Source organism: Myotis daubentonii, chromosome 3 (genome assembly GCF_963259705.1).
Source record: "Myotis daubentonii chromosome 3, mMyoDau2.1, whole genome shotgun sequence".
Taxonomy (NCBI): domain Eukaryota; kingdom Metazoa; phylum Chordata; class Mammalia; order Chiroptera; family Vespertilionidae; genus Myotis; species Myotis daubentonii.
The window spans coordinates 200,617,140-200,638,400 of record NC_081842.1 but is presented as its reverse complement, the minus strand read 5'-3'; the positions used below and the strand labels follow the sequence as shown (position 1 = coordinate 200,638,400).

Here is a 21,261-nt window from a genome sequence, read left to right as displayed (position 1 = left end):
TCACTCAGTAGCTAGGCCCTGCAAATAACGATAAGAATAATAAGAGCCCAACTTACACAGAGCCTCCTCTGTGCCAGGCACAGCTCTAAGCACTGTGTATATTAGGCAGGTGCATTTACAGGCGGGGAAACTGAGCACTGAGAGCTTGAATAACCCACCCACAGTCACATGGCCCGTGAGTGGCAGAGCTGGGGTTTGACTAAAGGTCTGCCTGCAAACAGACAGACATGACAGGGAGGAATTAAGTCCAGGTGTCGGCTGCTACGTATGCCCAGCTTCGGGCTAGCTGCCTCAATATATTATCTCATTTAGTCCTCACAACGGCTTCTGAATATCAACCTTACTTGTCCACATTTGCATGGGAGGAAACTGAGGCTCAGGGAGCTGACGTTGTGCCTAAGTGCACACAGCTGCGTCCACTTGACCCCGAGATCATGCTCTTTCCAAGCGGGGGCCATGGGTGCTCAGCACTGGCCTGCAGACGAGAAGGTGGCGGGCCCTGCAGGAGGGAGAGGACGACAGGCTGCAGGAACTCAGAGCGGGGAGCTGTTTCCCAAAAGCTTCCTGGACGAGGGGTCGTGTGCAGAGCTGGGCCTTGAATGGTGGCAAACCCACCCCTCACCTCCCAGCAGACGCCTGACTGGGCCCAGTCCACTGTCAGGACCTCCAGGCGGCAGGGCTGGCCCCTTCGCCGGTTTATAGCTGTGCAGACTGAGACTCCCACAGTGAGGCCCAGACCTCGGCGTTGATCCCTGAACCGTCTGGCAGTGAGGGGCTTGGAGGTCCTGGCTGCCCAGTTCACTGCAGTCATGAGACTGGCTACTGTCTGTCTCCCCAACAGACTCAGCGCTCGGAGGGCAGGGCTGGTCTGTCTCAGCGACCTCTCGTCATCCAGTTCTAAGCACAGCGTGGGGCACAGGGTGGGCACTCAAGAAACTTCAGTGAAGGGAGGGAATGAGGGAGAGAGGGAGGATGGAAGGAGGCTGGTGGGGGCGGGGAGGCAGCGATGGAGGGAGGGAGGGATAGGATCTTAGACCAAATCCAGGGCCTTAGACTCCAACCCACCCCAGGACCATCAGGACCCTATGTATCACCTTTCCAGAGGAATAATTTCTAGAGAAAATATTTGCGGGGCATGAGAGGTCTCCCTTGGAGAAGGGAAGTTTGTGACCAGGACCCTCTTGCCAGGGGGCTAGCCCTTGGCAAGGGGGCAGAGCCCAGTGTGCCCCAGAGAACAAGGACTGAAGACCCACTGGCCCAAGGTGCACCAAGCCTGCCACAGGTGCACAAGCAGGGCAGGGACAACCCCACTGAAGCCCTGAAGGGGCTGACACCACAGGGCCCGGGGCTGGCTCGGGAGCCCCCCCCCCCCCTCCCGTGATCGCAGAAGTCCGTCTGTGCTTCCAGGCCACGAACTCGTCCTGTCCTGGGTTCCGCTGTTCTGACACCTTCAGCCAGGACCCTGTGCCTGAGGCTGACTGTGCCAGGCATGTGCTAAGTGTACCCTCATTCAATCCCTGCCACATTCCATCTCAGGGACGTTGTTCATTGTTGTCCCATTTTACAGGTGAGGAAGTTGAGGCTCAGAGAGCCCAGGTCACTTCTCCAGAGTCAGAGCTAGCCAATGCCACCTGAGCCTGAAACCCGGCCCATCAGATCCCAAAGCCATCCCACCTCGCCAGACCGTTCCAGTATCCTCTGGTCCCAGGATTCGATCTTTGTGGCCTGAAACCACAGTTCTTCCTCTGGGGGTGGCCCCCAGGGCCCCCACAGCCTGGCCCTCACCCAACCACAGCCTCGCCACAGTCAGCTCCGTGGTTTCCCGAACACTCAACCAACAGCAGCTTTTACCATAATGGTCCCCACAAGGGGTGGCTGGTCAATTCTCCCTGCTGGGTTCTCAAGTTGTTTTAAAGTGGAAGGTGGCTGAGGTCCAAGGGGGACTGTGGGCTGCCCCTCCCCCAGTGACCTCTATGTTCCTCTCACAGTCTGGCCACAGCACATCATTTCAGCTTAATTTTATTTCCTCTTATAAATGGGCACAGCACGGGAAGTGTTAAAAAACAAACAAAAAAACCCAAACAGTTCCTTCACGAGCCTGGGACAGGTGAGCACCCACGGGGGCAGGCGCCTTGGTCACTTTCCAGTCTTCTTCCTCGGCTTTTCCTTAACGTTTTGGCCATGAACTCAGGATAGGTGTGGTTAATAAACAGGTTATGGGGGAGAGAGGACAGGGAAGGCCTGGGGCAGGGAAGGACAAACTCCCAGCCACCGCAGGACAGGTCCTTGGAGGGCTCTGTACAGGAGGAAGGACGCGCGGGAGGGACACTGTCTTCAGGGGGCTCTCTGGAGCCACGCTGCCTACAAAAAATATTTACATGCATTCGCCACGCTGGGCCGGGTGCGCTGCGCTGCCAGGTGGGCACCGAGGGATGCTGGGGCCATTAGCCCTTAGGCAGTGACTCCAGGCCCGGTCTCAGCATCTCTGTAAATCTGTACAGTTCGGGAGCTTCTATTTACAGGCGGGAGGCCTGGGAAGCAAGTCCAGGGTGGTGGCTGTCAGAAGCAATTCAGAGAGCTGAGGCGGCGGCGGCCACTCCTGCCCGGGAGGCAGATGGGTTTGCTCCCTGTGCCCAGGGCCCCAGCTGGAAGCTTGGACAGATGACTTTGCCAACCCCGGGGGGTCCAGGCCGAGCATCCCAAGCCACCGCCCGCAGACCTGCCCGGCCCAGCCCTTCAGAAGTGCTCCCTCTGGCCCCTGGGAAGACAGAGCCTGGCTACAGACACCACAACTGGGGGTGGGTCCAACCTTCGACTCCCAGCCTGCCTCGTGCTCCCTGCAGCTGGGCCCCAGGGAGGTCCTCAAGCCACAGTAGCTCCCCCTCCTTTGGCATTGGCCATGCTGCCAGGAAAGGCCAGGGCCCACCAGACACCCTCCCCGGGAGCACCAGGGTGTCTGGGGATCTGGGCAGGCCCTGCCCCCACATTGCACCTAGGAGAGCGCCAGCTCATCCTTTGAACCGACCTCGTGGATCGCCTTGCCCGTCTCGGGCCGGCCGGAGTGGATTTGGGCTGGTCAGACCATTGAACTTCATAAGGATAAAGCCTGGACGTTTGCCCAGGGCTCCATGAACCAGGCCCTCAGTCTCTCAAATGCTAAGGGCACAGAGAAGAGGCCGGTGCCAGAAGGTAAAGCCCCGAGTTGGAAGCCAGGCCCCGAAGTGACCCAGGCAGGCCACCCAAGCCCACTCCAGCCAGTCCGAGCCCGAGTCGCCCAGTCCGAGCCCAAGTCGCCCAGTCCGAGCCCGAGTCGCGCATCCTGTGCTGGACCAGCCCCCATCCCGCCACAGGTCTCTGGTTTCCCAGCCTTGGCCTGCCCAGGCCTTCTCACCAGAGCTGCTGCCCCAAGACAGCAACCCGCCAGGGATCAGGGGGGAGGGAGGCTGGGGCCTCGGTGCCACCCATCCGTGCCCCAGCCCTTCCTCTCCAGGGGGACTGAGGCCAGGTCACCGTCAACAGTTTGTGGGCCCAGATGCCTCTCCCCATGACATCCCCCTCCAAGGCTGGGACCAGCTGGGTTCCTCACAAGCCTCCAGGTCCCGCTGAGAGGGGCTTTGGGGTCTGCAAGATGGAGCCCCAGCCTGGAAGGAGGAGGGTGAGCAGACGGGCTGTGGAAGCCCTGAACCTCGCCCTCACCGCTGCAGGCACCCCCACCCTCACCCAGCAGAAGTCTGGTGCCAGTGCATCTTGAAAAGGGAACAGAAATAAAACCTGGGGTCCTGGCTTTCACCTGGGTTGCAGGTGAGGGGTGGGGATGTGAGCACCAGCCAGCTACCGAGCAGACCACATCCCAGGCTCCAAGAGCCCCCACTGAGCGCACCCTCCCCAAAGGAGATTTGTGACCCCACATTTAAAATAGCCACGGAAGTGGCCCCACTTGCAAGGGTAGAGAAGGGGGAGGCGGGCTGGGGGCCGCGACGCCCGTCCGCACCTGCTCTCAGCCCTCAGCCCGGGGCAGGGCGTCTGGATGGGCTGCTTCCAGCTGCAGGTCCATCCAGCTGCAGCCAGAACTGCCAAGTTGTTTGGCCAAATACGTGGACAAGGTGTCAATGGGGGAGGCCCAGGGAGGACCCGGGGTTGGGCTGAGGGGGGCCTGGAGAGGCCGAGGGGAGAGGGTGCAGAGGGCCCGGGCAGCAGGGCCCACCCTCACAGGCACTTTGGAGACTTGTGTCCTGGGAGGCAGTCAGCCCCTAGCTCAGAGCAGGAAGGGGATGCAGGGAGGCCAGGAGCCAGATCACCTGCTCCTTCCCCACCCGGGGCCTTTGGTCCTGGGAGATCCATGCCCCCTCCCCAGCCCTAGAATTCCAGGAACCAGCCTGCCTTCCTAAGCCAGGCTCCCGGCTAGTGGGGCACTGGCCCCAAACCAACCCCTTGCAGGCTTTAGAGGAGGGAAGCAGGCTGGGGTGTGCAATGCCCTGAGGGCCTGTGGCAACTCCTCCCACACACTTTATGGGAAAAGCCAGTGCCCACCTGTCTTCCTCCAGTGTGAGAGCAGGCTGTGTGGGGTGAGACTGCATCCACGTGGGATTGTGTCTGACACACCGGGGTTGGTGGCAAGTGGTTGGTGGGGTGCTATGGTGAGGGACTGAGTCTGGCAGGGCAACTCAGGGGACCCAATATGGGCTGACTGTTCCGGCTTGGTTCTGCCCTCCCAGTGAGCCTGAAAGCTAGAGAGCAACTTGCATGGTACCAGATTGTATGTGCATGTGTAAAGAGACACAGTGAGGGGAGCAGGCCACACCGTCACCACTGGGTGACAATGACTTGTGACTTGCATTGTCGTAGCATCTGGGGGTGCATGAGAAACACATGAGAAGAAACATCTTTGGGAGGATGTTTGTGTCTGTGACATATCTGGCCTGGCAGGGTGGTCAGGATTGCGTATGATTCTGTCATTTCGTGCTTCTGTCTTTGGATGTGACAATACGTGTGACCTTGTGGGAGATGGTGTCTGTGCAGAGTCCACTTGCAAGAGAGAGGTCGGAGCCCAGCCCTCATCACCAGTGACTGCCAGGGCACTCTTGGAAAGCCAATTCCTCAGGGACAGACTGGGAAAGAGTGCATGTGCAGTGGGTGGGGTGAGGGTAGAGTGAACCCACAACCTGGGGCAGGCCAGGACAAAACACACTGGCAACAAGGGGCACACTCTTACCCGGGTATAAAGGGGCCCCGGGAAGAAGCAAGAGGTGGCAGTGTCTCGATTTCAAGGGCTGAGCTTATAAATGCTTGTCCTGGAAACTAGCCTGAGTCCCACTCTGCCCTTAAAAGACCTCAGCAAGCCCTGTGGGGCCAGGTTGGAGTTCAAGCCCAACTAAAGCCCCACCCTTTCTTCCACCGACCAATCAGGAGCTTCTTTCCTGCTATCCATCTGACACAAGGTCCTGAAGCCCAGGCTAGTGGAAGACAAGAGATGAGCTCGTAAGGGCACAGTCTAGGGCAGATGGCAGTGCCCCCTGCGCCTTGGGGAAGATCTGTGTGATGCTGACAGTCTGGGCAGGCCTTGAGAGGGCGGGCAAAGATGAACTGGGGCCAGGCCCCATCCTAGGCCAGGGCTGGTAGAACAGGCCGGGGACTGGGCAGAGGGGCGACGCTGAGGCTCTGGGGAGGCACTGTGGCTCCGCTAGGCGTAGAACTCCTCCTGCTTGTCAGGCTTCTGGTATGTGACGCTCGCCTGCTTGGGCTCCTCCAGAGTGTAGCTGCCCTCGTCCTTCTTCTTCATGCGGTAGATGAGCAGGGTGACCAGGAAGGCGGCGAAGAGGGCGCCCACCACCCCACCCACAATCACAGCTGTGGAGGAAGAGAGCAGAGGTCATGTCCAGAGGAAGGGGTTGGGTTGGGGGGGGAGGGGTAATGGCTTGGAGGTGAGGGGAGTACCTGGGGAGAGGAGCAATGCCCTGAGGGAAAGGGGCAAGAGTGGGGAGAGGGCTGGGAGACTGGAGTTGCTGCCATTTGTAGCTCTCACTGCAGCCTGGCCAGGTCTAGTTGCCTAACACACACTAACCCATCGAAGCCTCATACAGCTCAAGGGTGGGGCTATGGTCCCCATGCAGTGTAAGGCACCATCAGTGGAAGATGTCCAGTATTTCCTATACCATTAGGAAAGAACAACTCTGCCAACTAAACTACGACCCATCCCAAGCAGAGGAGTTAACCTATGAACAGATGTGCACTAAGAATTAAGTGCAAAATGATGATCTCCACTCTACAGATGATGAAGGGGAGCCTCGGGAGAGGAAGGACCTGCTGAGGCCACGCTGCTCCTCCTTAGTGGGGACTGGGGATTGGACCTTGAGTCCGGACTCTTCAGGAGACTCAGCCAGGGCAGGTCCTCAGTGACTGGGGTCAAGGGTAGGGGCAGATCAAGCTAAAGAATGGGCTCAGAAATCAGGACCCAAGGAGGGAGGGAGGGAGGGTCAACCAGCATGGCCCAAAAAGCAGGGGTCAAGGGCAAAGTCTGAACAGGGGTCAGAGGGTGCTGAGGAAGGTGCTGGAGGTAACATGAAGTCAGAGTCAGACCCTGGGATGGGTGAAGGCCAAGGGGGAAACCAGAGGGCAGGTCCTGGGTAACTAGGCTCCTAGAAAACTCACACCTTGACCATCCTCCAGGGTTCCTGGAGGGCAAACTGAGGCCCAGCCAGTGGCCCCACCCTGAGCTCCTCCCGAGCCCACATCTCACCTACAAGCACCTCCTTCCGCTCCAGGATGCTCTTCTGCGGCAGCTGAGCCGCCGAGCTGCCCGAGTCGATGGCATTGTCCAGGAGGCCAGGGCCGGGGCGGGCACCCTTGGGCAGCATCCCAGGTGGAGGCGATGGCTTAGCCGCAGCCCCACCCATGGCCACCACCTCATTGGCTGTGTCTGGCTGCGTGGTCTCTTCCTCTGGCAGCTCAAAGTCCCCGCTGGGCCCCCCACTCACTGGTACCTCCGGCTCATCCCGGATGGTGGTCAGCAGGGACTCTGGAGTTGGGGTCTGTAGAGAGGATGGTATGAGTCCAGGCGCCAGGCCCCAGCATCCCCAGCCACGGGGCAGCCACATACACACACGCACACACACACACACACACAGTGGGCTAACACTTACCAAGCACTCTATGTGCCAGGCACTGTGCCAAGCACATTATGAGCATTTACCCTCACAACATCTCCATGAAGGGAGTATTGTTACGCCCAATTTACAGAACAGGGAATAGGTTCAGAAAGATAGCTTCTTCCACAGCCAGTAAGCGGAAGAAGCAGAACTAAAATTCAGATCTCCAGCATCTGTGTTTCTAAGCATTTACTACACTGTCTCTGTCCTCCCCTGGCCACACACTGTCCCCATCCCATCTCCTCCGTCACTTTCCCCTCCCGCTGCCGTGGGGGATTCCTGCTGAGTTTCTATCCCAGGACTCCGGGGGGCAGCTGTTACACTCTTGGGCCAGGTCCCCAGTCCACATGCCTGAGGTGGAGGTGAGTCCGAGAGCACGCTGCCGAGTCTGATGCCCCTTGGGGCCAGGTGTCCAGGGAACCAGCCCGTGTGAGGAGAGAGGAGATGGCACAGGTCAAGTGCATAGCACTGAGCTTCAACCAGCTACAAGTGGTGCCCAGGGGCAGGGCGCTCCTTCAGACTAACACCACCACCAGTGATTATGATAATAATACAAAAACACATGGTTTGTTTACCACGGCCAGGCATTGTCCTCAGCACTGGGGATACGTCAGGGAACTTAATTCTCTCAACACTATGATTTACATTCTTATTTTCTCCTTTCACAGATAAAGAAACAGAGGTATAGCCCTAACCGGTTTGGCTCAGTGGATAGAGCGTCGGCCTGCGAGACTGAAGGGTCCCAGGTTCGACTCCAGTCAAGGGCATATGCCCGGGTTGTGGGCTCAATCCCCAGTAGGAGGTGTGCAGGAGGCAGCCGATCAATGATTCTCTCTCATCATTGATGTTTCTATCTCACCCTCTCCCTTCCTCTCTGAAATCAATAAAAAATATATATCTTTTTTTTTTTTAAAGAAAAGAAACGGAGGTATAGGAGGTATAGAAAGGATTGGTGGCTTCCTGATGTCCCATGGCTAAAAAGTGGCAGAAGTTCCGACCTCAGCTGCCTGGGTAACGAGACTGTGCTGTTAACAGAACACACAGGCTCTGGACCCTCCCCCTCCACCACCAACACACACATCACCCAATTCCTTCCTAATATTCTAAAACCCAGCCTGATCTCTCTTCCATCCCCATCCATCTCACCCTCCATCCTTATCCTGTGACTCACACCCAGCAGGGGCACTCCAGCCACATCCCTCTCTCGCCCTCCCCATCCAGTCTGGCTCATCTCCAGAGCCTTCCCATCCTCACCTCTGCCCAGCTCCATCCTCCCTCCCCAGACCCTGGCCCCCCTCCTCTGCTCTCACTCCCTGTCCTCTCCCCTGCTTACCTGAGCCACCTCGGTTGGTCCGGGGGCAGTGGTCCCCAGGGGCAGGGTGCTCTTCTCTGGGGTGTCAGGCTCCTGGGTGGTAGCTGGCCTGGGAAGGGCCCTTGGCCTGGAGGTAGCTGTACTGACCAGCCTGGGTGTTGGGGCCTCAGTGTCCAAGACAGCCACCGTGGTGGGAGGTGAGGGTGCTGCTGGGGTGGTGGCCCGGGCCGTGGCCGCCGTGGTCAGTGGAAGAGGAAGCAGCCTCCGTGCGCCGGTGGTCCTTATGACAGAGGTGGTGGCCGTGGAAGGGGGTGCCGCAGGGATGCTGGGAGCGGCGGTGGCCGCTGTGGCAGGCACCAAGGCCACGGTCGGGGCCCCTGTGGTTGTGGCAGCAGTGGTAGCCATGGGAGTGGAGATGGTGGTGGCTCTCTGGCTGGGCTCTTCTGGGACCTCCGTCACCATTGGGAGGCTAGTGGCTGGCTCTGGTGTGGGACGCTCAGAGGGGAGCTCTTCGAACGGGGTGCCCACGGGCTGGACATCCACGGTAGGCAGCACAGCAGGTGTGGTGGACACCGCCAGGGCCACGTCTGGGCTGAACCGCATGGCCGTCTCAATGCCTGACTCCTGCTCGAAGTCTGAGGGGTGGGGGAGAGGAGAGAGCTAGGGATCTGGGCATGAGGATCCCAGGGAAGCAATGGCCATCAGATGAGGGGCTCCCAACCCTCACTCCTTGCACAGTTTTCCCAGGACAAGACGAGGGAAAGGAGGAAGGCGCAGTCTGGCCAAAGGTTACCAGGTGGCTGATGGCTGGTGGCTGTTCCCCAACTCCTCTCGGCTAGCCGAAAGTTCCTCAAGGGGACCATCTCTTCCAGGAAGCCTTCTCTGACTACCCCAGCCCCCCAGCCTGGAGCTTCTAACAGGCTGAATCCAGGCAGTGGCAGGGCCTACTGGCCGCAAATCTCGATAGAGGTTGGGGCAGCAGGGGAAAGGCATTCTGGGAAGAGACAGTGGGTACCCTAAGGGCTCCCTGAGGCACAGGCAGAGGGCAGGGGTAGAAAGAGACGTTCCTACCAGGGAATGCCTGAGCGATCTAGAGAAACCGCGTCAAGTGAAAGGGACTTGGGTAGAAATGAGGAGAGAGAAAGAGAAGCTGCACGCAGCTCCTACGGGGCCTGACCCAGGCACAGGAGAAGCGAGGAGGAGCCAGGAAGGTTTGGGAGTGGAGGCCTGACCCATCAGAGATGAAGTTAATGAAAATTAACTCGCAAGAGGCTTTAAAAAGTGGCTACGTAGGGAGACGAGGTGGCTGCGGAGGGCCAGTTCTGTGGCACGCAGACCTCCTACCGCCTCACGAGGCCTGTCCTGTCCTCTCACTGGGCTCCAATCTCAGCCACACCGCGCAGAGCTCCCTCTCTGTGCCAGACCCTGAGGCCTTGCGCGGAAGCCCTCCAGACTCTGCAAAGAAGGTATATACACACACTGAGTGGCCAGATTATTATGACCACCCCATCCGTACTTCACTGACACTTCCAAAAATACTGAATATTGAAAACTTCCTAAGCAAATACTCTCAAGGTTTTATTATTATTATTATTATTATTTGCATAACTAATTCACTTCATTGTACTAATGGGGTGGGCATAATAATCTGGCCACTCAGTATATATATCTCACCACTCACAGGTAAGAACAGAGGCTCTGAGAGGAAAGGCGGCTTTATAAAGGTGCTGCAGCTATTGGTGGCGAAGCTGGGATTTGAACTCACACTACTCCGCTGGCCCTTCCTGGGGCGGGGGGGGGGGGGGGGGCAGGGAGGGGGCGTCCCCCTACGTGTTGGAACAGCACAGAAAACTGGGTTCCTGAGGGATGTCTCTGTTCCCACCTGGAGGCGAGGACACAGAGCAGAACTGTGGGGAGCCGAGAGTCCTGGGTGTGGAGGCCATAAGGCCCTGGTTCCACCCCCAGGATAACTGGCCCTTCATGTGCTGGAGGTCCATGGGAGACCCCAGCCTGGCCGCCCCTCCCCCACACCACGGCTTCAGTGAGCCTGCAGGGGTTCCTGTTGCCTGAGATCAGCCTTGCGTGGGGCACTGGAGGCAGACCGACATGGCCAGCACAACACACACGCAAGGAAAAGGAAGGGGAGGTACTTACAGCCCGAGCCGGACCCCGAGTACAGGTCGTCCAGCTCATCATCGGGGAAGGAGTCATCGTCCCCGGAGCCCTCAAGGTCCACGGGCCTCTCAAAGTTCTCACTGCGCCAGCGCTGAGCCTGGGGAGGGCAGACACAGGCCCTGGGCTCAGCACTGAGGCCAGCAGCCCAGTCACACCCAGAGGGACAGAGTGACAATGGAGGGATGGCATCGGCTGTGGCCACCAGGTGGGCAGAGCGGGGTGGGCCTGACTACCCCTTCCTGCCCACCCAGGGGCCAGGGCGGCAGCCCTCTTGCTGACGGCCACCACTGAGGACCCGTGACCCGCCCCCCCGCCCCCGGATCAGAACCACTGGGTGGCAGGAGCAGGGTGAGGGCCAGAATGTTGGGTTTGAGTCCTGGCTCCACCACTTACGAAATGTGTGACAGACGTGGGGCGAGTTACTTAGTCTCTCTGTGCCTCAGTTTACTCACTACTCATAGCAAACAGCATCTGCCCTATCGGATAACGTGCTAAGAGGTGTGTAGAGCTGAGCGCCTCATATACAGCAGGTGCTCAGCACAAGTTAGTGTTACCCTCCATGTGGACCCGCTTCCACTGAGGACAGAACTGAATTGCCCAGGGCACCAGCTGCCCCAGATGTGACAGTCAGTCTTGGCTTGGGACCCAAAGTCTCACACCTTGAAATTCCAGACAGGACAATTAGTCCCAACAGACAGGCATGGCGCTGCTGAGATCTGAGGCTCTGGGAGGAATTTCCATGGATAAAGGTGGGGGGCAGGGAGAGAAAGAGTGCAGGCTCCAGCCCTGGGTCCTCCCCAAAACCAGAGGTCAGCCCCCCTCACCTCCCCACAAAGGATCTCAAAGGCAGAGTCAGCTCAGGGCCTGATGCTGCCCCTAGGTCTCTGGGGGTCAGGAGAGCGGAGAGGGGCTCCAGGGTCCGGCTCACCAGGCCCAAGACTCCCCTACAATCAGAACCTGGGAAGACGGGGACTGGGGCTCCTGGGGCCTTCCTGCAGCCCTGGGCTGAGAGCCCGCACCAAGAGCATCCAAGACAGGCCTGCAACCCCCTGGGAGGAGCAGGCTTGGCCCCACCTCCAGCCACACCTTGACCCTGATGGAGCCCAGCCACAGTCCCTGCCCCTGAGGGCTTTCCAGAGGAAGGCGAGATTGACTCCTGCTGCTCAGAGCTGAAGGTTAGCACCTGAGTCTTAAACACCTGAAATGAAGAGAGAAAGACGGAGGGAATAGAATGCACAGAGGCTCCGGGTGAGGAGTGGGGGGCAGCCTGTGCTTTCGGAGCTGGCCCTGCCCGCCTCCAGCCTCATCCGGGTCCCTCTGCACCATCACTGGTTCCAGCCGCCCTGGCCCCTCTGTTTCTGGAACCAGCCTGGTCTCTCCTGCCTCTTTGGCTCCTGCCGCTCCCTCCACCTAGAACACTCTTCCTTCTCCAACTTTGTGCCACGAACTCCTGCCCCTTCTTCCGAGAAGCCCTCCTGCGTTATCTTTCAGAGCGTCTCTGCTGCTGAGTTCACATCTGTCACAGCTTTGAGCTGTGGCAAGGGCGAGACAGGGCAGGGGCTGAGGCTGGGGAAGCCCACCACAGAGGGCCTTCAGTGGCCACCTGACGACTTCCTCTGAGGTGCAGGCTGGGCACCGCACTGTCTGACTGGCATGGAAGCCACGGAGGGTATGTGAGCAGGAGGGGGGCTGGATCAGCCTCTCACCCCGCCCCTGACAGGCCCCCTATTGGAGTTCATACAGAGCTAGAGAGAGGATTCCAATCCTGGCTCCCTGCCCCCGCCTCGACCACCTGCTCCAAAGCCCTGCCCAGGCAGGGCAGGGGGCCAGGGCAGGGGGCCAGGAGATTCCCCCTCCCCCCGCCCCGCCTGTACACACACACACACACACACACACACACACACAGTCTCAAAGTAATGAATTAATCAGTATTTACTTGCTACCAGTGAGTCATGGAGTGGAACAATTAGTGTAATTGCTCCCGTGACTAATTGCTGGGCTTCCTCCGGCTTAGACATTCCAGGAGCTCAGCGCACCCATCGTCCAACTTTCCCCAGCTCCCATCTCCACCTCCCCAGCCCAGAAGAACAGCCCCGGGCCCTGGGGTGACAAGGTTAGAAGGAAGGCTCCCCACACTGCCGGCCTCCACACCTGGGCAGCTAAGCTGGAGTCCCTCGGAGACTCTGCTCAGTTCTTAGGCAAACTACCTGCAGCCAGAGACTGCAGCTGCTGCCCAAGGTCACCCAGTGGATGGGGACTGAGCAGGACAGAGACTGCAGCTGCCCAGGGACACACAGGGATGGGGACTGAGCAGGACAGAGACTGCAGCTGCTGCCCAGGGACACACAGGGATGGGGACTGAGCAGGACAGAGACTGCAGCTGCCCAGGGACACACAGGGATGGGGACTGAGCAGGACAGAGACTGCAGCTGCTGCCCAGGGACACACAGGGATGGGGACTGAGCAGGACAGAGACTGCAGGTGCTGCCCAGGGACACACAGGGATGGGGACTGAGCAGGACAGAGACTGCAGCTGCTGCCCAGGGACACACAGGGATGGGGACTGAGCAGGGACCAGGGCTCAGGCTCCACTCCTGGGTGGGGCCATCCTCACTGGTCTTTCCATCTTTCCAGGCAGGCCAGGGAGATCTTTAGCTGGGAGGAGACTCTAAGAGTCTGTGATCCCTAGGGACTTCCAAACTGGGGTAAATGTGAGAGCCAAAACAGGCTGCCTCAGTGACAAGTGCCACACACAGCCCCTGAAACCCTGATCCCAGAAAGGCCTGCAGAAAAATCCAAAGAACCCCCACCCCAAAGCCACACAGACCCTTGAAATGAAACACCCAGAAACAGAGAAAACATATACAGACACACCCAGACACACACTCACCTAAAGGCAGCCAAGAGAGGCACCATGTGTTGGCGTGCCTTTGGGTACAAACAGGCACATGCATGGGGGGTGGGCACTGGGAAGGGGTGCGGGCACTGGGTAGGGGTGCAACCTGTGTAGCTCTGAGGCTCAGAGACAAGCATGGAGCCTCCTGTGAGCCCATCCGCCTCCACTCAGGTAGCTCTCACCTAGATACCATTCATCCCCAGATCAGTAGCCATTGACATGACAACCGTTACCATGACGACCATCTCCTCCATGCTAAGGACCAGGAGCTCCAGCTCCCCACAGAGATGGGGGGGCAGGAGGCAGGAGAGGGAGAGATCACGGAGGAACAGAGAGGATGACAGGGAGGGGGGAGGGCAGAGACATGGGACGAAGAGGCAGGGACAGTGGAAGGCCAGGGGTCAGGAGTCTGAGGGGGGAGTGGAGGGAGGACTCGCTGTGTGAGAGAAAGAGAAGGCGAGAGTGGGAGGTGGAGGGAGAGAATTCTCCCACATCTTAATTTAGACTCACGCTCATCAGACAAAGCTGGGGAAGGGGCCACCTCGGTGATTTTCCAAACCTGCATCCAAGAGATCATTCTTTCCAGGAAATAAGCAGCCCCTCGATGGGGCGGAGGGGAGGGTGGCCCATGGCCCGGTCACCCCTGAACTCGCCCTGGGAAGCTAGATGCTGGGCGCCCCTGCAGGGGTGGGAGGTGGGGTGCAGAATGCCATCTTGCCCAGCACCTCCCCCCAAGGTGACTGCGTGCCAGCTCTACCCGTCCCTGGACCAGCGGGGACCAGGGTTCGAGGGGGCCCACCCAGGGTGCTGCTGGTGGCTGTGGCTCCCAGGGGGACAGAAAGGGCAGAGGAAAAAGATGGGGGCGGAGAGCAGCCTGGGAGAAAGCCTCAAAAGTCACAAAATGCCATAGGAGGGCGGCGACAAACAGCCTTTGACCCCCAAACGACCTCTCATTTGCATAATCCATGCATAATTAGCACAATAATCATTCCATTCCCTTAAAGGAGAATTGATTCAGAATGCCCAGGACCCTTTGGCCTCCCCATGACCCTCACTGCATCCCCCCAGGTAAACTCACACCCTCCTGTGCCTGATAAACACGCGCGCACACACACACACACACACACACACACACACACACACGTGCGCACACTGCAGCTAACAGACAATCCAGTGACATCCTCATGCACACACCACACACACATCCCAGCACACACAGCCACGCCCTACAAAACACACAGCTATGCACTCATACTCCGGCGTAAACACACACATAATTATGGGCAACATTTACTGACCCCAACCTGTGTGCCTACCTTCTTAGCTCACAGACAATAGAGCCCCGCACACACCATCCTATGATCACCCACTTACTACACCGCTAGCTACACGTGCACACGCACACAGACACACAAATGCACCCTGGCCACACCTAACACACCCACAAATGCCCCACACAACTTCAGCACAATCGCATCACCTCACCCAGGGCACACACCGACCCCTCCCTGTCCGCGCACATCCCTACGGAGGGACACCTTCGGGCTCTGACACCGAGCTCACGACTCGTAAACACCGTGTCTCCTGTTTGCATCCCCCACACCCTCACGCACGGACGCGGGCGCAGGCAGGAGAGGGTGCCCACGGCAGAAGCCTGACCTCTGCTTCCCACATCGCCAGTCCCAGGATAGTCACCCAACTGGAGGCTCCCTGGGCAGCCAGTGAAGGTCTGAGATCCCAGTGGGGGCACCAACGCGGCTCTGCCCCCCGCAGTTGAGGGCCACACTGCCCGTGCTGCCTCCTTCACCCCTCACAGCCTCCCGGGTTCATTATCCCCATTTCACAGATGCAGATACTGGGGCTGGAGACACCAACACAGGTCCTCAGTCTCTGGAATCCTTCCCCTGGGCCATCCCCAACCCACTGCTCACCCAGGACTCCTGCACCCGTGACCCACAGCCCCCCTCACCCCTGCATGACCTCAGCTCAGAACTACCCAGAGCCATCCACATACACGCAGTGTCTATGCACACTGTACACACATTCAACATACAACAAACACACCACGTGTTCTCACACACCATCCCACCACATGTTCCTGATAGGCACCCACCCCATCATATGCACGACGCCTCTCTGACGCCCACCAACAGGCCCCGGACACCTGCACCCCAGTCCCCTCCACACACGTGCACCATGTAGAACACCAGGCACATTCAAGCACATACAGTGCCAGGGGGACATGGCACCCTTCCCAATGGACTGACATGGCCCTGTCCCCTTCCCTCACCATCCTCCACCACCATTCCTCTTGAGCTGACTCACACAGCCTCACCCTGGAGGCACTTCAGGCCACAGTGATCAGAGGGCCCCCCTCACTTACCACTCGCCCCTACAGGATCCTCCCATAGTTTCAGGTGAGGTACCCAAAGCAGCTGGTTGTCAGGTAACTCTCCTTGCTTCACAGCCACTCACTGAGGATGGTGGACACAGTCAAGGAGAAGCCAGGCACCTCCCTCCCTCTGCCCTCAGCCTTTTGCCAAGACCAGAGGTCTGGGGTCCCTCATGCCCAACCCCCATCACCAGTCCTCCCCACATCATGAGTCTTCCCAGAGAGACAGGACAGCAAAGAGGTTAAGCCAGAATGAATCAGCACCCCCCTCCCCCCGCCCCCGCCACTTACTACTTGTGGGAAAGCAGGCAAGCCACTGAATCTCTGCAATCTCAGTTTTCTCATCTGTAAAATGGGGATAATAATAATAGGATGCAGAGCATAGAGTTGCCAGGAGAATCAAGTAAGACCATGCAGGTAATGAGCTGAGCACAGGACCCCACATCTAGAACTGAACAAATAAGTGTAGTTGTGATTATTGTTAGATATGTTAATATTTCTATCAGTATCATTCTGAAGACTTTACCTCATTTACACTACAGATGAGGGTATAAACGCCCAGAGAGGTTAAGAGGCATTGCCGCGGCCACCCAGCAGGGGAGGGTGCAGAGAGAGAAAAAGAGAGGGTGAATGAGGAGAAAGGGTGAGTTACAGACACAGACACAGACGCACAAATTAGGTCAGCTGGCAGGCCGCCGGGAGCCAGCACCCTGTGCTGTGCTAATCATGCTGCAAATGCTTAGAATAAAACCGCGTATGATTAATTCTGCGCAAGCTTCCTTCCCTGCATTAGCCAGACGCGGGCACGACTCTTCTGGTGACTAGAGGAGTGTGAGCAGGGGTTGGGATCCCAGCTTTAGATTCAGTCTCGGGTTCAAGTTCAACTCTACTTATTTGCTGGGTGACTCTGAGCAAGTTATTTAACCTCTCTGGGCCTCCATTTGGTTAAATGGGGACAATAATAGCTCATACTCCACAGAGCAGCTGTGAGAATCAAGTGAGACGATGCACCAGATAATGTGCTGCCTGTCGGTTGGTATCTCCACTGCACGCTTCCCACCTCAGGGCTCACCTTAAGGCTCAACCATAAGGCCTGAGTGATCACTGAGTGTAACTCTCCCATTTCACAGATATGGAAACTGAGGCCCCAAGAGGGGAAAGAGGGGCAGGGTGGGGAATTACCACACGAAGCAGTGCTCAGAGAGGTAAAGTGATCTGTCCAAAGACACGCGGTGACCTCACCACCAGCTCCTGGACGCAGGTGGTCCGTGCAGAGATCTGTGGGTCCCTATAGGCTTCCTCCCGCCAGCCCCCGTCCCCGACCCCAAAAGCCCTCAGTGCTGTGAGAACTCAGTGCCCCTCACGCTCAGCAGCTCCAACCCGGAGACCCAGAGCGTCACCGCAGGAATGTGGGCCGGGGCCAGGCTCTGGGCAGTGGGACAGCCAAGGGTGCTACACAATGGAGAGCCTGGCCCGGGCAGGGGAAGCCTCCGTCTCCACCCCCGGCCCGGCCACAGCTGCCCTGGCTGGGAACCCAGCTTCCACCGCATTCACTTGCTGCTGGAGGGGGTGAGGGGAGGGAAGACTGCATCTGCTGGGGAAGGGGCCACAGAACCCAGGTCCCAGAGAGCAGAAGGGCCTGGGGGAGTGGGGGAGGGGTTGTAGAGAAGACCCAGGCTGAACCTGACAGACCATCCCACCAGAAAAAGATCAGCCCTGGCCACTGGCTCCATTGGTTTGGCATCCTCCCCTGCACCGAAAGGTTGCCGGTTGGATTCCCGGGCAGGATGCACACCCAGGTTGCGGGCTGGTCCCTGGTGGTGGACATGCAGGAGGCAGCAGATCTATGTTTCGCTCTCACATCGATGTTTCACTCTCTCTCCCTCTCCCTTCCTCTCTCTATCAATATATATATTCTTTTAAAAGCCCAGGTGCACATTGTCACAGACACACCCTCCCACCACTCTGATTCCCTATCCCCACCCCCTCCCGGGCAGCTCTGAGGACAGGAAACACCCCTTTGGGCCTATCTCATCTCAGCCAACTGAGGACATCCTGGCCACAGAGGCCTCCACACCCCACGCCCCAATTCCACCACCAGCTCCAGCCCGCCTCCTCCACCACTCTCTCCACTACCCACCCCGTGCTCCCACCACCCTCTCAGAACACCCCTTCCCCACGGGCACTGCCCTCATCCATGCCCACCCTGGGCCAGACAGGAGAGCAGGTAAGGTCCCAGCTCAGGAGGCCACAGCCTCTGGGACCCGACAAGTCCCCTTCTCTCCTCTCAGCACTCCCGTTGCCCCATCTGTAAAATGAACAGTCGAGCTGGATGCTCTCAGGGCCTTTCTGATCCCGACACGCTGGACATATAAAAAGCCAACCCGGGCCGGCGTGGCTCAGTGGTTGAGCGTCGACCTATAAGCCAGGAGGTCACAGTTCAATTCCCAGTCAGGGCACATGCCCGGGTTGCGGGCTCGATCCCCAGTGTGGGACCCGCGGGAGGCAGCCAATCAATGATTCTCGCTCATCATTGATGTTTCTACCTCTCTATCCCTCTCCCTTCTTCTCTGAAATCAATAGAAATATTTTTTTTTCAAAATAAATAAATAAAAAGTCAGCCCTCCGTGGGAAAAACCAACATTCCCAACAAGAGGGGCCTAGTTAAATCAGTCAGGGCCAACCCTGCCCTGGAATATTACGCAGCTGTCAAGAACGGGGTTTTCACAATCCATACTGTTGAGCCGGGTCTTTCAAAGGCCTATATGCACAACGGAGGCTTCTATTCTTTACTCATTTCAAAGGATAATTAAGGACACGGACCGGCGTGCCCGGGCTGTCAGGAGGCACCCCAGCAGGGCTGTCGGAGTGTCCTGCAGATGTTGTGTCTCCCCACACCTGGCGGCCTGGGCTAACCCTAACCCGAACCTCTCAGCCGGGTTTGCCCAGTAAGCGAAGGTAACAGCCACCACCTCGTGGGGTTCAATGCAAAAGACCCCAGGAGCCCCCACCTTAATGAGCTGCACAGTAAGCGCTGGCTAGTAATACTATTGTCACCAAGTTTTGAAAAGTACGCTGCAACGAATATGTAAAGAACTTGATCCTGCTCTACTGAACTCACTGCCAATGTGCACGTCTCAACGCTGAGTTCTCCCAGCGGCTCCCAGAGGCTCTCTCTGGGCAGTGGGGCTGCAGACGGCTTTTCGGTTTTTTCTTCAGGGCCTGTGTTCTTGCCCAATTTTCCACATGGACTCCGAGTGCTGTTAGCACAGGAAGACACTGCCTTTCCGAGGCCCACCTCTGCCACCCTCCCGTCTGCCAGGCTCCCTGCCCCCTTCATTCTGCCGAGACCCTGTTGGGGCTGCTCCTGGGGGAACTTGGGAGCAAACAGAGGAACCGGCAGAAAGGAAACGACACAGGAGGCTGTGAGGGAGCTGGCAGCCCCGCGGCCAGGGCTGTGGGCTGTGCCTCACCGCAGACAGGCTGCTTGGCAGGGCCTAGCTGCCCCCTCCCTGGCATCGACGTGGCGGGTGGCCACGTTGGCCCGCAGCACTAGACGCCTCGCCCGCCTGCCATCTTCTCCCGTCAGCCCAGTTCCTGGCCCTGCCATCCCCGCCAGTCCCGGTCAGGGTGCTGGCTGGCCACCCAGAGCTCACACTGTCGCCTATGGCTAGCCCTGGGAAAACCAGCCCCCTCCTCAGCCCAGGGCTGGGACCCTCCCCCCTCACGGCTCCATCACTTCCCAGCCACCTGCCCTCTCGCGTCCCCCGCTTGGCCGCCCTGACTCACACTGCCCATTTGTTCCTGTCCCCAAGCTCGTGCCTGAGCGCGGGACCACCCACTGAGGCCCAGTCCAGACTCAGCTGCCTCCTCCCGGCTGCCCACCCCCCCATGCTCCTCCCACACTAAACCCTTTATGGTTCTGGGAATGCAGGCACTTTCAGGCTCCCCACGTCTGTTCCTGCTCCCTGGAACACTCTTCCCTATCTCTGCTGGCCAGCACCTACTCAGTGCAAGCAGTATTTATAAGCACCTACTCTGTGCCAGGCACTATTCTGGACACTCGGAGTCCCACAATCAGCAAGACAGGAATGCGCTCAGTCAGCTCCAACAGCACCTCCTCTGCGAGGCCTCCCCACACCAACCACCTGCCCAGTCTGAGTTCGGGGTCCCTTCTTGGGGACTCTACCTCCACTGTGCTGTCATTTGCTGGGGGAAGAGGAGCCACCAACTGTGCTCCCCTCACACACGTGGGCCCCTTCCACCGAGTCTCACTGAACCCACTCCACCCCCTGGGAAGCAAGTACTGTCCCCATCTGTAGTGGGGCGACAGCAGGACCTGAACCCTGGCCTCACTGACACCAGATCCTGTGCTCAGTAGAGTCCCGAACCCCTGAGAATGCATGCAGGCTCCCAGGTGGCGATACAACCCTCATTTCACGGGACTTTTAGCCAGAGGAGGCCTGGGCCATTCCATCCCTTCCCCTGCAACAGTTACAGCCGGCACACGGGAGCATTCACTGTGTGCCAGGCTCTCCATATGTGCATCGCCTCATTTCTCTTACCACGAGGGACTGCTATGCCCATTTCACAGAGGGGCAAACCAAAGTTCAGAGAGGTAAAGCAACTGGCCCAAAGCCACCCAGCAATGGGGCCATATTGGAACCCTGGGTCAGTTGTACCCTAAAGACCATGCTGTCTGTACTGCAGTGCACGCCCACTCTCAGGCCTCACCAACATTCCCCTCCAGAAAGCTCCCCAAGGGCGAGGCAAGTAGCCCCTCCTCTCCCTGCACCAGGGCCCTGCACAGAGACACACAGACAGACTGACTGAATGTCTGGGAATGAGCAGACAGGGAGGGAAACCCCTGCTCCCATGACAGGTGGCCTGCTCAGGTGAGCAGCCCCACCCAGCACGCCATGACCAACCAGCAGGTGACTAGGATTGAGCCTCCAGGCTCTGCAACCATTCCCGCCAACAAGCGGGCAAGGGCCCACCCATTCCTGGGGCCCATAAGCCTCCTAGGAACACCCCATGTGGGGTTAGATATTCCCCCTCCTCGCCCCAGAGAGCTGGGTAGCGTCCCTCAGCTCGCTGGGCGGGGCCTCAGTGTGCCCTCTGACAAAATGGGGACAATGACTCCCAGCACATGGGGGTGCCAGCTGTGAGGTGCAGAGCAGGTACTGCACTTAGTAGGTGCCAGGACATGACACAGTGCTGCTACTCAAAGCTCACCTTCCTGCCTGACACCAGATCCACCCAAGTGACCCACACACCCCGTCACTGTCAACACCAGGGCTGCCTCAGAGCTCACCACCGCCTGGAATTAGCTTGTTTATTT

At 58.5% G+C, this 21,261-nt stretch overlaps 1 protein-coding gene across 1 annotated transcript in view; it reads right to left on the bottom strand.

Moving 5' to 3' along the window:
* Positions 1-2,003: 2,003 nt before the first annotated feature.
* The window catches only part of SDC3 (syndecan 3), a 36,989-nt gene continuing 17,731 nt past the window's right edge, over positions 2,004-21,261 (bottom strand). The window contains exons 2-5 of the mRNA XM_059690469.1: positions 10,612-10,729; positions 8,479-9,092; positions 6,737-7,028; positions 2,004-5,847 (exon numbers count right to left, since the gene is read on the bottom strand). Coding sequence (XP_059546452.1) covers positions 5,681-5,847; positions 6,737-7,028; positions 8,479-9,092; positions 10,612-10,729 — 1,191 coding nt within the window. The 3' untranslated portion in view covers positions 2,004-5,680. The remainder of the gene's footprint in view (positions 5,848-6,736; positions 7,029-8,478; positions 9,093-10,611; positions 10,730-21,261) is intronic.